Genomic DNA, 23,050 nt, shown 5'->3' on the forward strand with positions numbered 1-23,050 from the left:
AGTATAAAAGCCACCAAGAATCCAACTGGGAATTCAGAAGGAACTTCTTTATCCAAATGGTGGTGAGCATATGGAACTTGCTACCACAGAGAATGCTTAAAGTGAATGATAAAGATGTATCAAAGGAAAAGCTGAACTAACCTTTGGAAGAGTAGGGAATAGAGGGCTGTGATAGTTGATAAAATAAGCAAGGAGGGAGGAGGGTCGAGTGGAGCATAAATCTGCTGGCCTGGTCATGATGGGTTGAATGGACTCTTTCTATGGCTGTATATCCTTTGCAGTCCTGTGCATAAAAGAAGCATCCCCTAAGATACCTCCCTGGTGCTTTCCACAGAGCCTAACAACACAATAACTCTAAACACCCTTCATGCTATGTAGAGGAATGAAGAAAACAGATTTTGCTGGAGGTTTGAGCAAGTCTGTTTACAACTGGTGAGAAACAGAGAGCATCTTTGTCATTAGTGCTTCTTCTGTAAATCAATCATCTGCAAGATATTTATAAAACACAATGAGTGTCTGAGATCACTAGGCTTTGACACACAAGTGTATCACAGCAGGGGAAGAATGGGCTCCTGCTCCACATCAGGCAGCCATTAACTTACTTTTGAGAGTTTCTCGATTCATTTGTTTGGAACATCTGTCAGAAATCTGGCCAACTTCAAAAAAAAAGTTTTCTGATGAACTCCAGGGCCCTTTTGTCTGTATTTCTGTGTATGAATGTTTTGTTTCTGCTTCCATGTGATGACACTATTATAGGACAAGCTGTGAGGAATGACTGAGGACGAAGCTGTATTTATTTCTCAGTTAAAGTGGTGGCTGGATAAATGATTGTACTTTCTGCTTCTAGAGTTCTCCAGCTCAGTAACTCCTCATGTTCACAGGCTGAAAGGCAGGAATAAAATCAGAAAATTGAGAGTGTCATTTTAGTTTGTATTGGCTTTTTGCACCCCTTTATCCCAGCCCCACTGAGCTGTCAGTGGAATCACTTTGGGGGAGAAAAGAAGGTAATTGTGTCTATTGTCACTTTGCTGCCATTTGAGTAAATGCAAGAACTGAAGACTGCGGAACTTTGATACGATTTATAAATGCTACACCAATTTGTCACTCTTTTTGTTGTCATCTTGACTCAGGTGGGCTTTCTCATCAGATCATGAGAGGTGGGCACCACTGAGAAGTTCAGCAATTGTCGTCCAATCCCAGCTTGTTCCTCAGAGCCTCAGCTGCTCCCGTCTCTGTTCCCTTTCCTCCACTTCACCAGCACTAATATCAAAACAAATCAGCAAGCCGAGGCTCATCAGCCCTTCAGGCCTGATCTACAAAGCACTGGTGTGGCCACACTTGGAATATTGTGTACAGTTCTGGTCCTCCTATTTTGGGAAGGATGTGGAAGCATTGGAAAAGTTGCAGAGGGGATTTACCAGGATGTTGTCTGGTCTGGAGGAAAGGTCTTATGAGGAAAGGCTGAGAGACTTGGGTCTGTTCTCATTAGAAAGAAGGCGGCTAAGAGGGGATTTATTAGAGACATACAAGATGATCAGAGGATTAGATAGGGTAGACAGTGAAAGTCTTTTTTCCGAGGATGATGACGTTAGCTTGTACGATGGGGCATAACTACAAATTGAGGGGTGATAGATTTAAGACAGATGTCAGAGGCAGGTTCTTTACGTAGAGAGTGATAAGAGTGTGGAATGTCCCACCTGCCAATGTAGTTAACTCAGCCACATAAGGGAGATTTAAACAATCCTTAGATAAGCACGTGGATGATTTTGGGACAGTGTAGGGGGACGAGCTGAGAATAGTTCACAGGTTGGCGCAACATTGAGGGCCGAAGGGCCTGTTTTGCGCTGTATTGTTCTATGTTCTATGTTCTACATTCACGCTGATGTCATTCGATTAGATTAGATTAGATTACTTACAGTGTGGAAACAGGCCCTTCGGCCCAACAAGTCCACACCGCCCCGCCGAAGCGTAACCCACCCATACCCCTACATCTACATCTACCCCTTACCTAACACTACGGGCAATTTAGCATGGCCAATTCACCTGACCTGCACATCTTTGGAGTGTGGGAGGAAACCGGAGCACCCGGAGGAAACCCACGCAGACACGGGGAGAACGTGCAAACTCCACACAGTCAGTCGCCTGAGGCGGGAATTGAACCCGGGTCTCTGGCGCTGTGAGGCAGCAGTGCTAACCACTGTGCCACCGTGCCGCCCAAACTCCATATTGCTACCTATCCCATCCATCCCACCTTTGACCCCTCTGTTAGTCAATAATTTATCTATTCTCTCAAAAATGTTCAATGACCTTGCCCCCACTACTGTCTGGGGAAGAGAGTTTTATAGGCTTTTGATAGTCTGAGAGTAAAACACAACCCTCCTAATCTCCATATTAAATGGAAAAACTATTTTTTTGAACAATGCCCCTATTTCTGGTCTCTTCCACAAGGTTTCAACACCCTTTCATCACTCAACCTAGCAAGCTCCCTCAGGATCTTCTATGTTTGAATAAGTTTATGTGCTTCAATAAGATAGGAAAGCCTTTGGTCACCACAACCTGATATTTTGGCATTGCCTGGCCACCTACCACCTCAGGGAGAAAGTGAGGACTGCAGATGCTGGAGATCAGAGTCGAGAGTGTGGTGCTGGAAAAGCGCAGCAGATCAGGCAGCATCCCAGGCTCATTCCTGATGAAGGGCTTATGCCCGAAACATCGATTCTCCTGCTCCTCAGTGCTACCTGACATGCTGTGCTTTTCCAGCACTGCACTCTCGATACCTACTGCCTCCCCATATCTTTCTTTAAAAAAGCCTTGGATCATTTCTGGAGCCTCCCTCCTCGATGTCCTATCAGACACTTTGGGAATCTATATTTTATACAACGTTTTGTTCTGAAATTTAGGTAATTATTTACAATTTACATTTCTGTCGTGGTAATGATAAGATAATAAGGCAATGATTGGCCAGAGCAGAACAATTTGGACTGCACCTACGTGTATCTCATTATGAGCTAAGGACATTGGCATGAAGCTGTGCAGGATATCAGCAGCAGTACTTATCCTGTGTACAGAGTGCAGCCAATTTGGAAATTATTGCATAACTCTCTTTACTTCGCTTTTCTCTTCCTGTCTTCTATTTTGTTTTTAATTGGCCCTTATTTAATTTTCATTGCAATTCTTGTTCCACTTCTTTCCACTCTTCATTAGTTTATATTTGTATATCCTTCTTTAAATAATGAGGCCAAGCTTAACACAGAGTGGTGGTGACTTCGACCGATTCACAGCTTTGCTCATCGTTGGAGGGTCTATGATGCTTTGAGCGATTAAAGCAGTGAAGCAAAGAGTTATCTAAATCTGAAGGATATCCAATCCTCCTTTAACCTGATAATTAATGCCATTGGGAATGTAGGCAGATGTGTTATGGTTTGCCTTTTTATTGAGAAGAAACATCCTTCTCTTTATTGCTAGTATGTATGTTTGGCGAGGGGTAGACTAGACTTGGCTGTGCAGTGCTGGAGTTGACACGACCTACTGCAGCTTCTATCTGAAGAGAAACTGTGCAGCTCATGTGGTAGAAAGCTGACTGGATGTGCAGGAGCTATGTCGCAACATACAATCCACAAGAGATGGGGAGATTTGTCGTGACTTAAGCTAAGGGAATGTTTCCAAGTTGTTCCGACCCCAAATTATCCTCATTATGCCTTTTTTAAAAAAAATAAGTTTATTTAACCTATTTTTCCTAATCAACCTGTTCAGAAACATTATTACACACCTGTGAACCCAGACCTCCCAGTGCATGGGGAAGGGACCCTGTCACTGCACCACAGCAGGGCCCCTCCAAATAACAGCTTTTCTATGTTACTAATTAAATGCAGTATCCATTGTTATACATGAGGGTTGAGGAGGGGATTTAATTACTTTCCGATTTGAATGCTGTAAGGTTGTAGTTTACAGATTCATGCCTGTAATGTTAATATGGCCAGAAACAAACAGAGTAATTATTCTAAAATTCTCCAACTTTAGAATGTATTTATTACCAGCACAGACACCCATTGTAGGATAAAATAGACTTCTGTTGAATCACGGGTTGACCCATCATATTTGCAGTAGCTCTATTGCCTACTGCCAATCTCCTGCCTTTTCCCCATTTCCCCACATATAATTTCTATCCAAATAATCATCCAATGCCCTTTTGAATGCCTCAATTGAACGTACCTCCACCACAATTCCAAACAATGGGATTTACTTCTATGTAAGAGTAAAGTTGCCATAATCTGACCTGTCCATAGGGCTGCTTTCTTATGAGAGAGACATGACTGCTGGTGGTTTAACCTGAGAGTCACCATACCTCCACTGAGGGGAGAGGTTGAGAAGGAGAGGCAATTGTGATAACCTCAGCTGGTGCGGGAATTTGAACCCATGCTGTTGGCATTACTCTGAATCACAAAGCAGCATCCAAGCTAACCGACCCTTTACCCTAACTATTTATTGTGTAGAAATGTTTTTTTTCCCTCACATCACTCTTGCTTATTCCTTCATTCCATTAGGTGTCAGGCCTTCATCAGATCATATTAGCGTATAACAGCATTGAATTATAATTATGTGTCTGCAGCAGCAGTTGTTAATGGCACCCAGTTCACATTAGTATTCAGAGTGAGTTGCTGTAGCTCTGGCTGGATGGTTAAGAGACCAGCTCCAACATCTCCACTGTTTTCACTGATCATCAGCCCACAACAATTCCCTGGTGCCTGTGTAGGGGAAGGTCAGGAATGAGGTGAAGGTGCATTCCCAGCAGTTCTGTCCCTCGTATCTACATATAAGCAGCACAAATTAGGGAGAACAATCACTATAAATATTTACTGATCTCCCCCTGTTATTTAGCAATTGATTTGATTTGATTTATTCTTGTCACATGTACCTTGGTACGTTGCAAAGTTTTGCCATACAAAGATCATAGGGTGAAAGAACAGAGCGAGGACTACACAGTAGGCAAAGAAACTGCACCAAAAGCAAGATCAACATTAGAATTGAAATTTGAGATGTCATTCAGGAGTCTAATAACAGCGGGGAAGAAGCTGTCCTTGAACCTGTTGGTATGTGCGTTTAAGCTTTTTGTACCTTCTGCCCGATGGAAGGGTTATAACTTGGGTGGGAGGGGTCTTTGATGTTGGCTGCCTTTGTGAAGCAGTGAGAAGTGTAGATGGAGTCAATGGATGGATGGTTGGCTTGTGTGATGGACTGGGCTGAGTTCACAACTCTCTAGTTTCTCTCACACCTGGGAAGAGCAGTTGCCATGCAAAGCTGTGATGCATCCAGATAGAATGCTTTTTATGGCATATCAGTAAAAGTTAACGTTATACTCCAAATGATAATAATATTCAAATCGAATTGAAGTCCACACTTTATTTCAGTTAGCTACATTTCATAAAACCCTCACTCCATGGATTACTAGCTCTCCATACTTGTACAATCATTCCAAACCCAATTAACTTGACTCTAATATATCCATCAGTTATTCCCTCATTCCCTTAGGTCTCAACCGTTCTTTCGAATCATGTGAGAGTGCAATAATTCACAAGGGTGTTGTAATTATTGTACTGTCTTCTAGAGTTTTGAGATAGGGCAAACTCTCTGGATGTATTTACAATCAGTGTATTAAATTAGTCCCAAATTAAAGAGATGAAGTACAATATATTTAGTTAGAATCGTTGCCCAGTGATAACACAGAAGGAGGATTGTTGTTGCCAACAGGCCCATACAGATGCAAGACAGAAATCACTCCGTTAATTCCCCTCACTAATTTTTTCCTGTCAGCCCTCCAGGTTTTCCCTCGTCAGACAATTATCATTTATTTTCTGGATGTTTTGGTTGACTTTGCCTCCACCACCATCTCAGGCAGTGCATTCCAGACCCAAACCACTCACTGTGTAAACAGGTTTGTCCTCAGATCACCGACAGCTCCTTTTGCCAAATTCCTTCCAGCAATGTTCCCAGGACCTCAATCCTACAGCCGTACCCCTCCCCCGCCTTCAGGATCTCGACCTTACATCGGTGCCCCCCTCGGAATCACAATCTTAGATCCTTGCCCCTGGATCGCGCTCCTTCTGGCAATGGAAACGATTTCTCACAATCTACTCTCTCCAGCCTTCTCATGTTTTTGATCACCTCGATCAAATCTCTTTTTGATTATTCCTTCCCTGAGGAGAACAAGTTGCAGTTTCTCAAAAATATTTTTCTACATTCCTGACGCCTGGAATCATACTCCTATATCGTTCCTGCACCCTCAGTAGTGCCTTCAATCCATCTGTTAGTGTGGGGCTGGAATCAGTGAGGCTGGAGTTAATTAATCAGTGCTGGAGTCTCAGTGGAAATGAATCACGTAGCTGCAGGGATGAGATGTTCGAGCATTGCATTCATTAGTCCTTAAATATCCAACCACAGCATCTGGAGGATTTTAAATCCAATTGGTAAAAATGTTCTTGAAATGTCGTCTCAGTAATGAGACCATGAAGCTATGACCAACTGTCATAAACCTATCTGGTTCACTAATGCTCTTTGCAGAAGGAAATCCTTACTGGAGTGAGATCAGGACATTGCTTGACTCTTCCTCAGATGCCTTCTAAAATGGCCAAGCAAGCGATTCAGTTCAAGGGCAATTTGGGATGGGCAATAAAAGCTGGCCTTGAAAACAATAACCACATTCCAGGAGAGTAATGTCATTGGAAGAAAGGATTCTCTGGCTATCCACCTCCTGACCTGAGTGATATCTGATAGGTTCAAGCTGAACAGCTGCCAGTGCGGAGGGTTTAAAACTCACCAGGATACAAACTGGGAACCCAGTGCAAGCGGGAAAGAACTGACAACAGATGTGTCAGCTGGCAGTGTGAAAATAATTGTCAGGTATCAATGATTTCCAACACAATCTCCATGAACACGAATGCTTTGATCCTTCAGTTTGAACTGGGAGTGCGATGTCTCTGCAAGAAGTTATGTCATTCCTGGTTGAAATAAGACTGTGCTTGAAAATAGCACCATGTCTGTTCCCTCGATGTTGTTAATGATGCAGTGCTTCTCAAAGATGATTGCTAGTAAGAGTTTGAGCTCACGGCACTGCTTGTGGTACAGAACCCCACACTGTGTTTTTCACGTTTTCCTTTGGATGGTGGTCCTCATGGTTAATCATTTGTCAATCTGCATTGCATATGCTGCAGATAGTCAATTCCTTCTTGAGCCAGATCACTGAAATGTATTTACAAAGCTACCTATTTCAAGGCTATAATATCACAGCCTGACACACAGTCAACTTAACTGATGTTGCTGTACATAACACAAACACAACTGACTGACACCACAGATAGAGAGAGGGACTGAAGGTGACTTGGGTACCTTTATACCAGAGCATCGTTATGTCTGGACATCATGAACTGTCTTAAAGATATCGTTGCTGTCTGGTCTGCAATCTGTGCCTCATTCCAACGATGCAATCAAGAGCAGCCAAACTAGGCCTCGCATCCACCACTTTACAAAGATTCTGGGGTCTTTGTAGCCAACAATAATGCTTGTTAAGCTGATGTCCTGTCCACACGGAGATCCACTGTCTTTGAAAAACCACAGGCATTCCACTTTTTAAAGGAAAGAACGCACAGCAGTGTTTCCATCTGCTCCTTGCTGTACTCTCAGTGGTTGCTCAAAGTATTATTAATGTAAGATGGGGGGGGGGAGGTGGGGGAAGGAATTCTTCTTACACTGAAAAAGACACGTTAGAGGTTTACACTTCAAGCGATGGATGGAGCTCACACAAGGCTGGGTAGTGAATCCACAGTCTACTGCCTGCATAGCAGCAGACATGTGTTGACAATTAAATACAATGTAGATTAAAATTGTCAATGGAATAGTTAATGAAAACTCATAATCTAATGTCTCCTTAGCATTTTGTGAGCTGAGTCCTGAAAGATAGCTTTTTAAGAAACTTATTCATTTGTGGGATTGGGCGTCACAGGCTAGGCTAACCTCTATTGTCTGTCTCTAGCTGATCGGGCCTCTGATGAACTGGAGGAAATATAGAAGGTATCTGCTCTTTCTGCTGGTGACCTATTTTGCATTGAGGGTCAAGGAGTAGCATTCGGACCCTGACCTGCATGTTCGATCCAACTAACTGCTGTTTCAGGAGAGCATCCTGGGATCTGGGATTAAAGCAACCAGCAACCTAACTGCTCATTCAGCAAATGATCTCTAGTTTCTCCTCCTTTGTGTTATCAACTAGTTGACATGACAAAGGTGATCACCAAATTCACTTGGAACAAAGAACTTGCATTGATATAGCACCTTTCACAACCTCAGGATCTGGCAAAGCAATTTGTAGATGATCACAGACTTTTCAGTTGTCATCACCGACTAAATGAAACAGCCAATTTCAAATTCCACAAATACGATAATAACTAGATAACCAGTATTTTGCTAACTAAACTTTTTGGTTTGTTAATTGAGGGAAAATATTGGCAAGGACCCTGAGGGATAACTCCACTGATCTCTTGCGTTCATCTGAGAAAACAGGCGGTTTAACTTCTCGCAAAGGAAATCTCTGTTTGGGACTGGAACCCACCAGCCTTCTGCCTCTGAGGTTGCTGCCAACATGTGTTTGTTGCAGAAGTGGATCTCGAATTCATAGAAACCTTCCAGTGTGGGAGCAGGCCACACTGCTCCTCCAAAGAGCCTACCACTCCCCTCACCCCATTGTTCTAACCCTGTATGTCCCATGACAATTCACCTGACCTGCACATCCCTATTCCCCTACCCTGTATTTACCCCTGACTAATGCACCTAACACCATGGGCAATTTAGCATGGCCAATTCACCTAAGCTGCACATTTTTGGATTTGGGAGGAAACTGGAGCACCCGGAGGAAACCCACGCAGACATTGGGAGAATATGCAAACTCCACACGGACAGTTGCCCAAGGTGGGAATTGAACCCGGGTCCTTGGTGCTGTGAAGCAGTAGTGCTAACCACTGAGCCACCATGCCACCCTAATTCCTCTCTCCTGAGAGAGAATTTTATCATGAACTGAAACATGAAACATGCAGGAATTCTCAGTGGTGTGAGCTTACCTCCAATAGGATGTTTTACCTTATATGGCAATGCTTAAGTTATTTCCCATAACATAAGAAACCGGGTGTGGATACCATGGTATTAAAGAACCCAATGGTTATTTATTGCAATGAATTATATATACACATTACATTCCTCAAAGACGTAGTGTCTTGACTAATTGTAAGCAAAAGGCTTACAACAGAAGATCATGTTTCTATCAGAGTGTCATGCTTTAAGTGATCTGAGGTAAGGTGGAGTCAGAGACTTCAATATTTCCAGCTCACGTGCGATAGTATAGTGGTGACAACTTGTCTCTTCAAGTTTAACAACCAGGAGGAATAGCACAACAGTGAGCAGCTTTAAAGGAAAAGGCGTGTTTGTTGTGGACGACACAGTGGCTCAGTGGTTAGCACTGCTGCCTCACAGTGCTAGGGACCTGGGTTTGATTCCCCTCTCAGGTGACTGTGTGTGTGGAGTTTGCACATTCTCCCCGTGTCTGCGTGGGTTTCCTCCGGGTGCTCCGGTTTCCTCCCACAATCCAAAAATGTGCAGGTCAGGTGAATTGGCCATGCTAAATTGCCCATGGTGTTAGGTGCATTAGTCAGGGGTAAATACAGTGTAGACGAATGGGTTGACTCTTCAGAGGGTCGGTGTGGACTTGTTGGGCCAAAGGCAGAGGTGTTTCCATACTCTAGGGAATCTAATCTAAAGTATGATTTTGCTTCAGGTCTCCTGGGTGTTTGCAGGATTTACTGTTCACATTTCCGATTTGCTGTGCTGTTGGTGTTTTGTAACATTTATTACAATCCTGGTCCAAGACAGTTACTCAGTCTTGTTAAAAACGCTAATTGTGAGAGAGAGAATTTCAACCAAATTCAAAACTAGCAATAAGGCAGCAGGTGTGGTAAATGTGAACGATGAGAAAGTGAGGACTGCAAATGCTGGAGATCAGGGTTGAAAACTGTGGCACTGGTCAAAGTGAGTCAGGCAGCATCCGAGGAGCAGGAGAGTCGACATTTCGGGCATATGCCCTTCATCAGGAGTGGGTGGGGTGGGGGAGGGTGCGTGGCGCATATGTTGCCGAGTTGGATCTGGGATGATTTGGGGGGGGATGGGAGGTGAGGAAACTGGTGAAATCGAGGTTGATACCGTGTGGTTGGAGGGTCCCAAGCTGGTAGATGAGGCATTCTTCATTGAGGCATCGGGTGGCTTGGATTTGTCTTCCACTTTGTGTACCTCTGCCCTTGAACCCCACCCCTCGAACTGCAGCAAGGATCGAACCCCCCAGTCCTCACCTTCCACTCCACTAATCTCCAGATACAACACATTATCCTGCACCATTTCCACCACCTACAATCAGTCACCACCACCCAGGATATATTTCCCTCCCCACCCCTATCAGTATTCTGTAAAACCACTCCCTCCGTGACTCCCTTGTTAGGTTCACACTCCCAACAACCACTCCTGGCACCTTTCCCTGCCGCCGCAAGGGGTGCAAAACCTGCACCCACACCTCCACCCTCCATCTCACCTTTGTCCAAGACCCCAAAGGAAACTTCCATAGCCAGCAGAAATTTACCTGCACCATCAAACACTTTCATCTACTGTGTCCATTGCTCTCGATGTGGTCTCCTCTACATTGGCGTAGACAGGGCGCCAACTTGCGGAATGTTTCGAACATCTCTGGGACATGCACCAAACAACCCAACTGCCCCATGGCTGACCACTTTAACTGCCCCTCCCACTCCGCCAAAGGCATACTAGTCCTGGGCGTCCTCCACTGCCAATCCTAGCTGGAGGAAGAACACCTCATCTTCCACTTTGGGACCCTCCAACCACATGGCATCAACCTCGGTTTCACCAGTTTCCTCATCTCCCCTTCCCCCACCTCATCCCAGTTCCACCTTCTAACTCGGCACTGCTCTCTGAAACTGTACAATCAGTCCATCATCCTTCTCACCTATCCGTTCCAGCCTCCACTCTGACCTATCACCATCATGCCTTCCTAACTACCTTCTGCCCCCCCATCCTATTTATCTCTCAGCAGCCCCTCCGCCCCCCGCACTTTCCTGATGAAAGGTTTATGCCCAAAGTATCAACTCTCTTGTCCCTTGGGTGCTGTCTGACCTGCTGTGCTTTTCTAGCACCACACTTTTTGAACATGCTAACTATGGCAAACCATAAAAAGAGAAAATTAGTAATCGCGCGGTCATAGAAATATTTATCTTGAATAGAAGTTGGTTATGAAATATTGGAACATGATCTTTCAATTAAGATATTATTTATAAATTGAATTTTTGCTTACATTCTCCAAAGTCTGTAAATATGCCTCAGTCTGACCCCTCTCAAGCTGTTTGATTTACAAAATAGGGAAGAAAGAGTTCCTTTCAATGCGGTTTGTGTATTACGTGCAATCTTTGACTTAGGCGCAAATCATTTGGGCTTATTTGGGCTTTGCCAATGTTTATACTCCTCTGACACTTCCCCATAGTTACACGTTTGGACTTGTTACTAAAGTATGCTCAGGTCTGGCGTAGGCCTTTCTATGAGACAAGAGGACACCATTCTGATCTCCCATCAGCATCACTTTTAAAAGTGGATGGAGTATTCAATTCGGGAGGTTTTGATAAAACTATAGACGGCGTGAGTTAGACTGCACCTAGAAGGCGGTCAACAATTTTGGCCCTCTTATCCAAAGAAAGGTATACAGGCATTGGGGGCAGTCCAGAGATGGTTCACCCTGTCCATCCTGAAATGGAGGGATTTTCTCATGAGGAGCGGTTGAGTAGCTTGGGTTTGTACTCACTGGAGTTTAGAAGATTGAGAAAAGGCCTTATTGAAATGCATAAAATACCGAGAGGGCTTGACAGAGAAGATGCAGAGAAATCATTCCTCTTATGGGACAATCTAGGAGCAGAGACAATAATCTGAGAAGAGCTGCCCAGTTAGGAGAGGGATGCCTTCTGAAGGTAGTGAATCTGTTGGGTTATTGGGTCTGCATCATTTACTAAATTCAAGGCTGAGGTCATCAGACTTTTACTTGGCAAAGGCATCATCAAAGGCTAGAAGGAAAAGGCAAGAAAGTGGAATTGAGGTTTCAGATCCCGCTATGTTCTCACTGAAAGGTAGAGCAGATCCACTGGGCTGAATGACCCACTTCTTCAATGGTTTATGGTTGTATGGTCCAAAGGTGAAGCATCAAAGAAACTCAGGCAAGGTTCTGGGCTGAGAGCCTCCATAGATTGGAAGGTCTGTTAGAGTTCTCATTAAGACATGGCCTTGCTGGTATTTTCAGAAACTTTGACAGCCCAGTGCCCAACTCAAAGGCCTGCATTTCTGGTATCTATGTGTCTGTTGTTCCATCCTCCTTAATCTGTGCACGGGCTTGGGGCTGGTGGGAAACAATAGAGGGGGGTGGGCTGCTGAACCACACCTGTGAGATATGGCATACATACAAATGGGACAAAGACAAATTGCTGGAAAACTCAGCATGTCTGGCAGCATCTGTGGGGAGAAAGCAGAATTACTGTTTCAGGTCCAAGTGAACTGAAATATTCAGGGAGATTCTCTCTGGAGGGTTGGTGACCTTATTCCTACAGGACCATCCATTGAGCTTGATTTTTAAAAAAAAGTGAGGACAGTGTTGGACTTTGCTCTGATGCCTCTCCTAGTCAGTTAAACTGCTGTCAAGCTTGAGACCTCACCACAACATGCACTCACACCAGATCTCAGAATGAGCTAGCACATGTGGAATTATAAAATGGGAGAGCCAACTGTCTTATTGTTACAGCCCAGCACAAGCCATTGCATTCAGGAGATAGGTACAAAAACAAAAGCAGTTAATGTTCCAAGCTGCTATGTGTGCAACTGCAATAGACTTTACAAGCTATTACATGTACATTTGCAGTAGATGTTCCAAGCTGTTGTATGTACATTTGCATGGATAGCTTGGCGAATCTGGGACTGTTCTCCTTGCAGAAGAGAAGATTAAAAGGAGATTGGATAGAGGTGTTCAAGATCAAAAGGGGTCTGGCTAGAGTGGCCAGGGAGAAACCATTCCCGTGGGCAGAAAGGTTGAGAGCCAGAGGACGCTGATTTAAGGTCATCGGGTAAAGGAATGATGCTGTCTTGAGGAAGATTATTAGGATCTGGAATGCACTGCTGAGAACGTAGTGGAGACAAACTCGATTACAGCTTTCAAAGAGAATTGCATGGATATCTGAAAAGGGGACAATTACAGGACGGTACAGGGAGTGGAACTAGATGAGCTGATTGTCCAGAGGGCTGGCACAAACACAGTTAGCTTTATGGCTTCCTGTACTGTATTCATATGATTCTATAAGTAGGTTTTGAACCATAATGATTTGTTCATATACGCAAAGGTTACAGGAGAAAAAACAATCATTGCTTGAATAGTTATGACATTTAAAGAGTGACATTGCTGTGCCAAGTGGTTAATCATAAAGAAATAGAAATATTTTTCACATCTCGAGAAAGGACAGTAGGCTTCCCATATTTCAGAAAGTCTCCTCAGAAAAGTAACTTTATATCTAAACGTGTAGAGAGAAGAGAGATGAATGGGTTTTCCTTTACTGAGGCATCAATCAGTGGCTCTTAAACTGGGTGCTGTGATCCCCCTGAAAGCTTGTGCACCTTTTTGAAGGAGTTCAGGCGTTTCTGTAAAAGTGTGAGCCCAGGGCTGGGAGTGGAGTGAGAGCCCCTGAGTGCAGAGTTTGAAGGCTCTCTCACTGAGGGGGGAGGGACATCCATGAAGGAATACTTAGAGCGGCACAAATGTGTGAAACTTTTCTCAGAAGCAGCATTACGTACATCATTTTTTTGGATTGTGTCGAGCCCTTGTTTAGATGGCAGGTTTGTGATTACTATTGGGTTTGAAAAGAAGTTATTCAACCAAAACTAAATCTCTCAACCACCGGTATCATCTATCTATCATCATCTTCTGAACTATTTCTGTAGCTCTCACAGGATTACCCTCGTTCCTACTGGGACAATTGAGATCAGATGTGTGTTTTTTGCCTGATGTCACAAAGACCAACAACTGTCTTTACAATCATCTACACTTTGAGAGAAAAAAGTGTGCTTCCTGCTTAATCCGTAGAGGAAAATTGAACATTTTCTGTTTTCCTTTCTGTGATCAATGAGCCCACACAGATTAACTGAAGCCTTGTGTGTTTTTTTTCCCTCTCTCTTTCACTTGATGTACAGATTATCTTTGAAGATAGAACCAGGAAACAGTTCACCCCGTCTGGTCTCCTCCAGAGAGGACCTAGCAGGTAAGAAAAAGCATTTCAGAAATTAATCCCCTTGGATTTCTGTGTAAGAGCTGAAGACGCCATGACACAAGTTACTGCCTGTGAATTTCCACTTGGTGTTTCACACACACAGTATTGGCTAAATGCAGCCAGGATTATTTTAGCCATGCACCTTTGTCTGCCTTAGTGGCAGAAATTGGTACTTTGCCGCAATCAGGTTTACAACAAATGTGTTTTGATTGAAATAGGATCAAGGAGCAGTGTGATAAGCAGACATGGATTTTCTCTTGGCTGATTTGCAAGTTTATTCATACTACTTGAGATAAACAACAAAAGGTCAATTGTTTACTGAACGGTACGTATCTGGTCTGTGATGCAAAAGGTTCAAATACAAGCATTTGTTATGTACACAGACGGACTTAGCAATCTGGCAAAAAGGAATAAGAAGTGATTTTCTACACGAGGCCTTTTTTTTCTCTCTCTGCCATGCTCGAAACGGCCCTGTGACTTTTCCACAACCAACTGCAAAATAATTCCTTAATTACGCCTTCCTGGAAGTCATGGAGAGCAATTTCTACAGTAATGACATCAATCAAAGTAATTTTCACATTGGATTTAAGTACTGTTAGCATTGCTGTAAGTTTTGTGACTGATGTGTGTACATAGTCTCAGTTGTAATGGGTGGTTTGCAGTAAGTAATAAGAATATAGGTTAATGGAGGAGGCCTATGGGGATTTAAGTAGCACTTGTACTTGCTTACATGGTTTATAGTGTCACTTAAATTGCAGCTTTTATTGCGCTCGTTTAATAATTCCTGGTCAGGCGTGAGTCAGTTCCTAGTTGGGGCAATTGCTTTTGATTCCCTTTACTTCTGAGCCAGTTGCATGGCCGCTCAAGGACAAAGGCTATCTTGTTAATTGATGGAGGTACCTCTCAGTGGAAGTAAATCATTAAATGTTTGAATGGGAGCAGGTGCTGAAGAAAGCCATCACCATCAATAGGAGACATTATTACTACCATGCATTAATTTCCTGTCACTGAGACTCCAGGGCTTATGTTTAGTCCAGGTATTAACTACTTATTGCAAGCCACTGTTTCCATCTGATTGGTAGTTTGTACAAAAGAGGACTGTAAAGTGGAACTTACAGCTTGCGGTTTGTGGTTTTGCCTATCTTGCTATAAACCTCATGTTTTGGGAAGTCATATTGAGCCCTGTGTCTTTGCGCTGCCTTGTCGCTGCCAATTTGCTGAGCTTTCAACAAAAGATTTATTTACATATAAAATTAAAAATCAAAAGCCAAAAAGCCTGATTTCCAGATGTTTACAAGCTGACTGCAGGGCCTGGCTTGCTTCAGATGCTAATCCTGGTTCATGAGATCGGGTGGGATGGGTTGAGCTCTGTAATCCAAGAGCCAGTGTATCCAGTCGGGGATTGAGAAGATACTCACTCCAGGAACTTACAGTGAACAGAGTGACAGATTTATGACTGCTCATGTCAGCTCAGAAACTCTCTGCCAACATGAGTTCTTGGCGGAATTGCAGTAGTTCCACAAAAAAAAGTGTGCCCCGCGCTATAATTTTACACCAGATAGCATTCAAAGAGATGGCATTTGTCACAGAGGTTTGAGCAATAGGAGTTCATCTTTGGAATTTGAGCCTTTCTTAATTCATCGTCCATGCTACCTGCATCTTTTCCTTACAATATCATGTAATTAAAGTCCATGAAAACAATCTACATTCACCTCACCACCCAAATTATTGGATTTTGCTCCTGTCAAAGCTCTGCAGCAACAGCAACTTGCATTCATATAGCACCTTGAGTGTAGTAAAACATTCAAAAAAGCTTTATGGAACAAAATGTGACCATTGAGTCGCACAAAGAGATAAGAGAATAGGTGCCCAGGAGCTTTGTCAAAGCGGTAGACTATATTGAGTATCTTAAAAGAGAATGGAGGGATACAAAGATTGTTGTAGTGAATTTCAGATCTGGGGGGCTGGGCTCCTGATGGTACAGTCACCAATGGAGCGATGACAACATCAGGGATTCACAAAACGCCAGAACTTGGAAAACACAGAGTGCTTCATGGTATTGTTAAGTTGGGGAACAGGTCAGTGATAGAGGAAGGCAAGGCCATGGATAGGATTTGAAAACAAGAATGGAAAATTTGAAGTCAAAGTATTGTTACAACACAGCGGTGAACCCTTCTGTTAATTAAATCAAACACCAGGAAAAGCTCACTTTGCCTCATAATCTGTTGAAATCAGTGATAGAGAACTCTCACATTCCATTATTTAATGGAAATAATACCAATTTGCTCTTTAACTCTAAAAGTGAACATTAAAAAACAACTCTAAGTCCCCTTTCTCTTAACTGCTTATTACCTGCCTTCAACTCTATAACAATGTACTGTTCCAATAAAACTCTTATTAAAACTGCATCAACTTAATTTCAAAACTATACAGCGGATGTTGTCTCCAGTGTCTGTCGTCTTCCAGCTGAAGGTGTCCCTTGTTCATATTCTTTCTTTTTACTACAAATAAGTTTCATATGGAAAGGTACCTTTGATAGTGTTTCCTAATTTCATGGGTCTCTTTCGATGGCAGTTGCTCTATCTCCAATTTGCAAAATGCCTGCATTTTTATATCAGAGAAAGTGAGGACGACAGATGCTGGGGATCAGAGCTTAAAAAAGTGTTGCTGGAAAACGCAACAGGTCAGGCAGCATCAAAAGAGAAAGAGAATCAACGTTTCGGGCATAAGCCCTTCTTCAGGAATGAGGAGGGTGTGCCAAGCAGGCTAAGATAAAAGGTAGGGAGGAGGGATTTGGGGGAGGGGCATTGGGAATACAATAGGTGGAAGGAGGTTAAGGTGAGGGTGATATGCCGGAGAGGGGGTGGGGGCGGAGAGGTCAGGAAGAAGATTGCAGGTCAAGAAGGTGGTGCTGAGTCTGAGGGTTGGGACTGAGAAAAGGTGGGCGGAAGAGAAATGAGGAAGCTGGAGAAATCTGTATTCGTTCCTTGTGGTTGGAGGGTTCCTAGGTGGCAGATGATTCGCTCTTCCTCCAGGTGTCGTGTTGCCATGGTCTGGCGATGGAGGAGGCCAAGGACCTGCATGTCCTTGGCGGAGTGGGAGGGGGAGTTGAAGTGTTGAGCCACGGGGTGGTTGGGTTGGTTGGTGCGGGTGTCCCAGAGGTGTTCCCTGAAACGTTCCGCAAGTAGGCGGCCTGTCTCCCCAATGTAGAGGAGGCCACATCGTGTGCAGCGGATGCAGTAAATGATGTGTGTGGAGGTGCAGGTGAATTTCTGACTGATATGGAAGGATCCCTTGGGGCCTTGGAGGGAAGTGAGGGGAGAGGTGTGGGTGCCAGTTTTGCATTTTTTGCGGTTGCAGGGGAAGGTGCCGGGAGTGGAGGTTGGGTTGGTGGGGGGTGTGGCTCTGATGAGGGAAACGCAGAGGGAGTGGTCTTTCCAGAACGCTGATAGGGGAGGGGAGGGAAATATATCCTTGGTGATGGGGTCTGTTTGGAGGTGGCGGAAATGACGAAGGATGATCCGATGTATCTGGAGGTTGGTGGGGTGGTAGGTGAGGACCAGTGGGGTTCTGTCCTGCTGGCGATTGGAGGGGCCAGGTTCAATGGCGGAGGAGCGGGAAGTGGAGGAGATGCGGTAGAGAGCATCGTCAACCACGTCTGAGAGGAAATTGCAGTCTTTGAAGAAGGAGGCCCTCTGGGTGGTTTGGTATTGGAATTGGTCCTCCTGGGAGCAGATGCGGCGAAGGCGAAGGAATTGGGAATATGGGATGGCATTTTTACAGGAAGCAGGGTAGGAAGAGGTGTAATCTAGGTAGCTGTGGGAGTCGGTCAGTTTATAGTATACGTCCGTGTTGTGTCGGTCGTCCGAGATAGAGATTGAGTGGACTGTTCCGCAGCTACACTGGCACCCCCCCACCTTTTCCTCTGCTACATTGATGACTGTATTGGCTCAACTCAACTGGGTTTTAATATCCTCGGTCATAATTTAAACTAATTATTTAAATTTGAATTGTTGTCAAAACAGCAACCAACTTGGTATCCATTTCACAGCCAAATGTTGCATATTTTCAATTTTCCAGTACACTCTGAGACTGCTAGCTAGTCATATGACAGGTGATTGTAAGCTATCAGTGCAAAACAGCATTCACTTTCTCTTAAAGGTACAGTACACACCTTCAACTTTATAATAGTATTGTTGGACCAGGTAGGACCAATATATGGCTACAATGTGGGGGAACAGGAGTTGCTATCTTTTAGAATCTGGGTTTTGGGAGAGCTGAAGTTCAGAGTGCAATGCGGACAGTACAGAATTGATACAGGTACAAATGTGTAAAATTTCTCCTAAGCTTCCAAGATGTATTGGAGGATGTTGTTCATTATCCAATCATGTCGTGTCATTGGTTGCAATGTGGAATTGTTGCATGGTTTGAATGTTCAAAGTGGTTCTTGAGTATGGCACAGATGATTCAACCGACCAAGTAATGTCCTGAATGGGATACCAGAAAACATGGAGCCAATGTCATAATCTTCACTTTCTATTCTGCTTGATGTATAAAAGCAACTTTTGAGCAAAGCTCAAGTATTTTTGGATGAAAACCAGAGGTAAATGAGCCGCTAAGCAGGTTGATGTTACCTTCTTAGTAGATAGCGCTTTCCAGATGCACAACTATTTCTGTCTAGAAGGACAAGGGCAGTAGATACATGGGGACATCATCTTCAAGTATCCTTCAAGCCACTCACCATCCTGACTTGGAAATAGATCAATGTTTCATCATCATTGCTGGGTCAAATTCCTGGAATTCTGTGGGAACATCTAGTCAAAGAAGAAGGAAGCTTACCTAAGGTTGAGGAAGCAAGGATCAGACCGGGTTGGAGAAGGTTCCAATGTGGCCAGGACGAAACTGAAGAATGGACTTAGGAGAGCTAGAAGGGTGCATGAAAAAACCTTGGCAGGTAGGATTAAGGAGAACCCCTAGGTGTTCTACGTTTATGTAAGGAACAAGTGAGGTTCAGGCCAGAGTGAGGTTAGGGCTGTTCAATGATAGTGGTGGGAACTTGTTCCTGGAGCTGGAGGAAGTAGGGGAGCTCCTGAATGAATACTTTGCTTCAGTATTCACTAGTGAGAGAGACCTTGTCATTTGTGAGGACAGCATGAAACAGGCTGATATGCTCATCAGATTGATGTTAAGAAAGAGGATGTGCTGAAAATTTTGAACAACAGGATGATAGATAAGTCCCGGGGCCAGACAGGATAAAACCAAGGTTACTACAGGAAGCGAGAGAAGAGATTGTGCCTTCAGTGATGATCTTTGTGTCCTCATTGTCTGCTGGAGTAGTACCAGATGATTGGACATGGCAAATGTTATTCCCTTTTACCAAAAAGGGAATAGGGATAACCTTGGGAATTACAGACCAGTCAGTCTTAAGTCAGTGGTGGGCAAGTTTTTGGAGAGGATTCTGAGAGACAGGATTTATTTGGAAAAGCGTAGTTTGATTAGAGGTAGTCAGCATGGCTTTATGAGGGATAGGTCATGCCTCAAAAGCCTTATTGAATTCTTTGAGGCTGTGACAAAACACATTGATGAAGATAGAGCAGTGGATGTGGTGAATATGGACTTTAACAAGGCGTTTGATAAGGTTCCCTGTGGTAGGCTCATTCAGTAAGTAAGGAGACATGGGATGCAGGGAAATTTGGCTGTCTGGATACACAATTGATTGGCCCATAGACGACAGAAGGTGGTGGTAGAAGATGGAAAGTATTCAGCCTGGAGCTAGGTGACCAGTGATGTTCCACAAGGATCTGTTCTGGGACCTCTGGTAATTTTTATAAATGACTTGGATAACGAAGTGGAAGAGTGGGTGAGTAAGTTTACTGATGACACAAAGGTTGCAGTTGTGGATAATGTCAGTTGCAATGGGACATTGACAGGATGGAGAATTAGGCTGAGAAGTGGCAGATGGAGTTCAACCTGGAAAAGGGTGATGTGATTCATTTTGGAAGGTTCAAATTTAAATGCAGAATACAGCGTTAAAGGCAGGATTCTTGGCAGTATGAAGGAACAGAGGGATCTTGGGGTCCCTCAAAGTTGCCACCCAAGTCGATAGGGTTGTTAAGAAGGCGTATGGTGTTTTGGCTTTCACTCACAGGAGGATTGAGTTTCATGAGATTATGCTGCAGCTCTATAAAGCCCTGGTTAGACCACACTTGGAATATTGTGTTCAGTTTTAATCGCCTCATGAAAGGAAGCATGTGGAAGCTTTAGTGACAGTGTAGGGAAGATTTACCAGGGGGCTGCCTGGACTGAAGGGAATGTCTTATGAAGAAAGGCTGAGGAAGCTGGGGCTTTTCTCATTGGACCAATGAAGGATGACAGATGACTTGGTAGAGGTGTACAAGACGATGAGAGGCTTAGATAGAGTGGATAGCCAGCGACTTTGTCTCAGGGTGGAAATGGCTATCATGAGGGCGCATCATTTTAAGATGACTAGAGGAAGGCTTAGGGGAGATGTCAGAGGTACGTTCTTTACACAGAGAGTGGTGGGTGCGTGGAATGCACTGCTGGCAGTGGTCGTAAAGTCAAATACATTCGGGACATTTAAGTGACACTTGGATAGTCACTATCACTATAGATGATAGTAAAATGAAGGATATGTAAGTTAGTTTGATCTCGGAGTAGGATAAAAAGTCGGCACAACTTCGAAGACTGAAGGGTCTGTTCTGGACTGTATTGTTCCAAGGGGATTGTGGGTAACCTACAACATATGGACTGCAGCAATTCAGGAAGGTAGCTCACCACTACCTTCTCAAGGTCAACTAGGGACAGGGAATAGATACTGGTCTGCCAGCAATACCCACATTCCGTGAGTAAATTGTAATAAATTACTCCATAATCTTTGCTGTTTGAAAAATTACTTTCTAAAGTTTTGAGGTTGGAGTATTAAGATAGTCCACCGCTGATATTGAGGAGACTGAATCAGCAGTAACTTGAGGTGAAAAATGTGGTTAACATGGTACCAAAATGTTTGTCTGGACAGCTTTCAATTTTCAGACAATTGAACCCATTTCAAATGGCTGCAAAAATGGAATGACAGTAAACTCTCTTAGCAAGGAGTGAATTAGTTCAGCAGAGTGGTCATGTTTCAGCTGATGGATGCTGAATTTCCTGATCTATGACATGAATCTTTGTGGTTCTCCTGACATAATGAATGTCAGCTGCTGCATCTGTGGGAAGTTACTGCCTAGTATTATTAATTTTCAAATTGTTTGAAATAATTTCAACATCAGATGGAGGCACTGTTAGTCATGTGGGCTTCATCACCAGCCTTCAGCCTTGACTCGTGTTTGTAATAACGATTGCTCGTGCATCACATCTTGCAAAAACACGACCTGCCAGTTGTGTTTGGAGAAGGTCAAATATATGCTGAAAGTCCTGGCTTTGTCTACAGTGGGGAGGGAGGGTGCTTGTATCCTTTGAGTCGGCGATATGGGAACAAATGTTGTGAGCAGTACACATTTTTCAACTTTGTAAAATAATGCTGACACTGCACTAACTTGACTTGTGGAATATTTTTGAAGTAGCTTTCCTTTCTTCCTTTGGTCAGGCAAGGACGGAGTGTGAAACCAGCAGCAGAAAGAATAAAGCGAAAAAACTTGCCACAATCTGAGAAATCCCTTAAGCACAGCCGACAAATCGATCACTTTTGTCTTTAATTCCTAAGGGTTCCCATTAATTTTCATCAATCTCCAGCAGCACAACTTTACACAGACACATATAAGCTGGATATTTTGTATTTATGAAAGTAACCAAGCAGCCTTGGTATCTGAGCTGGATGTGCTTCATAATTTACTGCTGGTACATATCCAGGCCACCCCATACCATCCTGTTGGGTTGTTATTGATGTAAATAATTAACAAGTGGGTGTGCTGTAGACAAGGTGTAGAAATGTGGAGCATATATATCCAATGACTACCACCCAGTGGTCCTACCTTTGGTGGTCATGAAGTGCTTTGAAAGGCTGGTCATGTCATTAATCAACTCCAGCCTCCCCACTACTCTTGACCCACTCCAATTTGCCTATCAGAATAACAGATCTATGTCAGATGCCATATCACTTGCCCGTCACTCCACTCTAGAACAAATTGACACCAAACACGGCTACATAAGAATCCTACTCATTGACTACAGTTCAGCCTTCAACAGTATTGTCCCCTCAAGACTGATTACTAAACTTAATGTTCTCGGACTAAGCTCCAATCTCTGCAACTGGATCCTCAGTTTTCTGACCCACAGGCCACAATCAGTGAAGTTTGGGGACAATATTCCATTGTCACTAACACTCAACACTGGAGCCCCCCTGGGGTGCGTTCTCAGCCCCCTACTGTACTCACTGTATACCCATGACTGCATCGCCAAATACCAGACTAATGTCACTTACAAGTTCGCCGATGACACCACCATAGTCAGTCGATTCTCAGATGGCGATGAAACAGACTACAGACGGGAGGTGGAAGATCTGGAAAAATGGTGCACTCAGAACAACCTAGCTCTCAGTGCCAGCAAAACCAAGAAACTCATTATTGACTTTCGGCGGGATGTTACTCAAGCCTCCCTACACATTAACAACAGAGGTGGAACGAGTGAGAATGTCAAGCTCCTGG

At 43.7% G+C, this 23,050-nt stretch overlaps 1 protein-coding gene across 6 annotated transcripts in view; it reads left to right on the forward strand.

Annotated features, from left to right (window-relative positions):
• LOC140469439 (ras-specific guanine nucleotide-releasing factor RalGPS1-like) overlaps nt 1-23,050 on the forward strand; it is a 956,086-nt gene that overhangs the window by 667,041 nt on the left and 265,995 nt on the right. For all 6 annotated transcript variants that reach the window (XM_072565956.1, XM_072565961.1, XM_072565957.1 and 3 more), the window contains one exon: nt 14,314-14,381. In XM_072565956.1, coding sequence (XP_072422057.1) covers nt 14,314-14,381 — 68 coding nt within the window. The remainder of the gene's footprint in view (nt 1-14,313; nt 14,382-23,050) is intronic.

This window comes from Chiloscyllium punctatum, chromosome 49 (assembly GCF_047496795.1).
Source record: "Chiloscyllium punctatum isolate Juve2018m chromosome 49, sChiPun1.3, whole genome shotgun sequence".
NCBI classification, from domain to species: domain Eukaryota; kingdom Metazoa; phylum Chordata; class Chondrichthyes; order Orectolobiformes; family Hemiscylliidae; genus Chiloscyllium; species Chiloscyllium punctatum.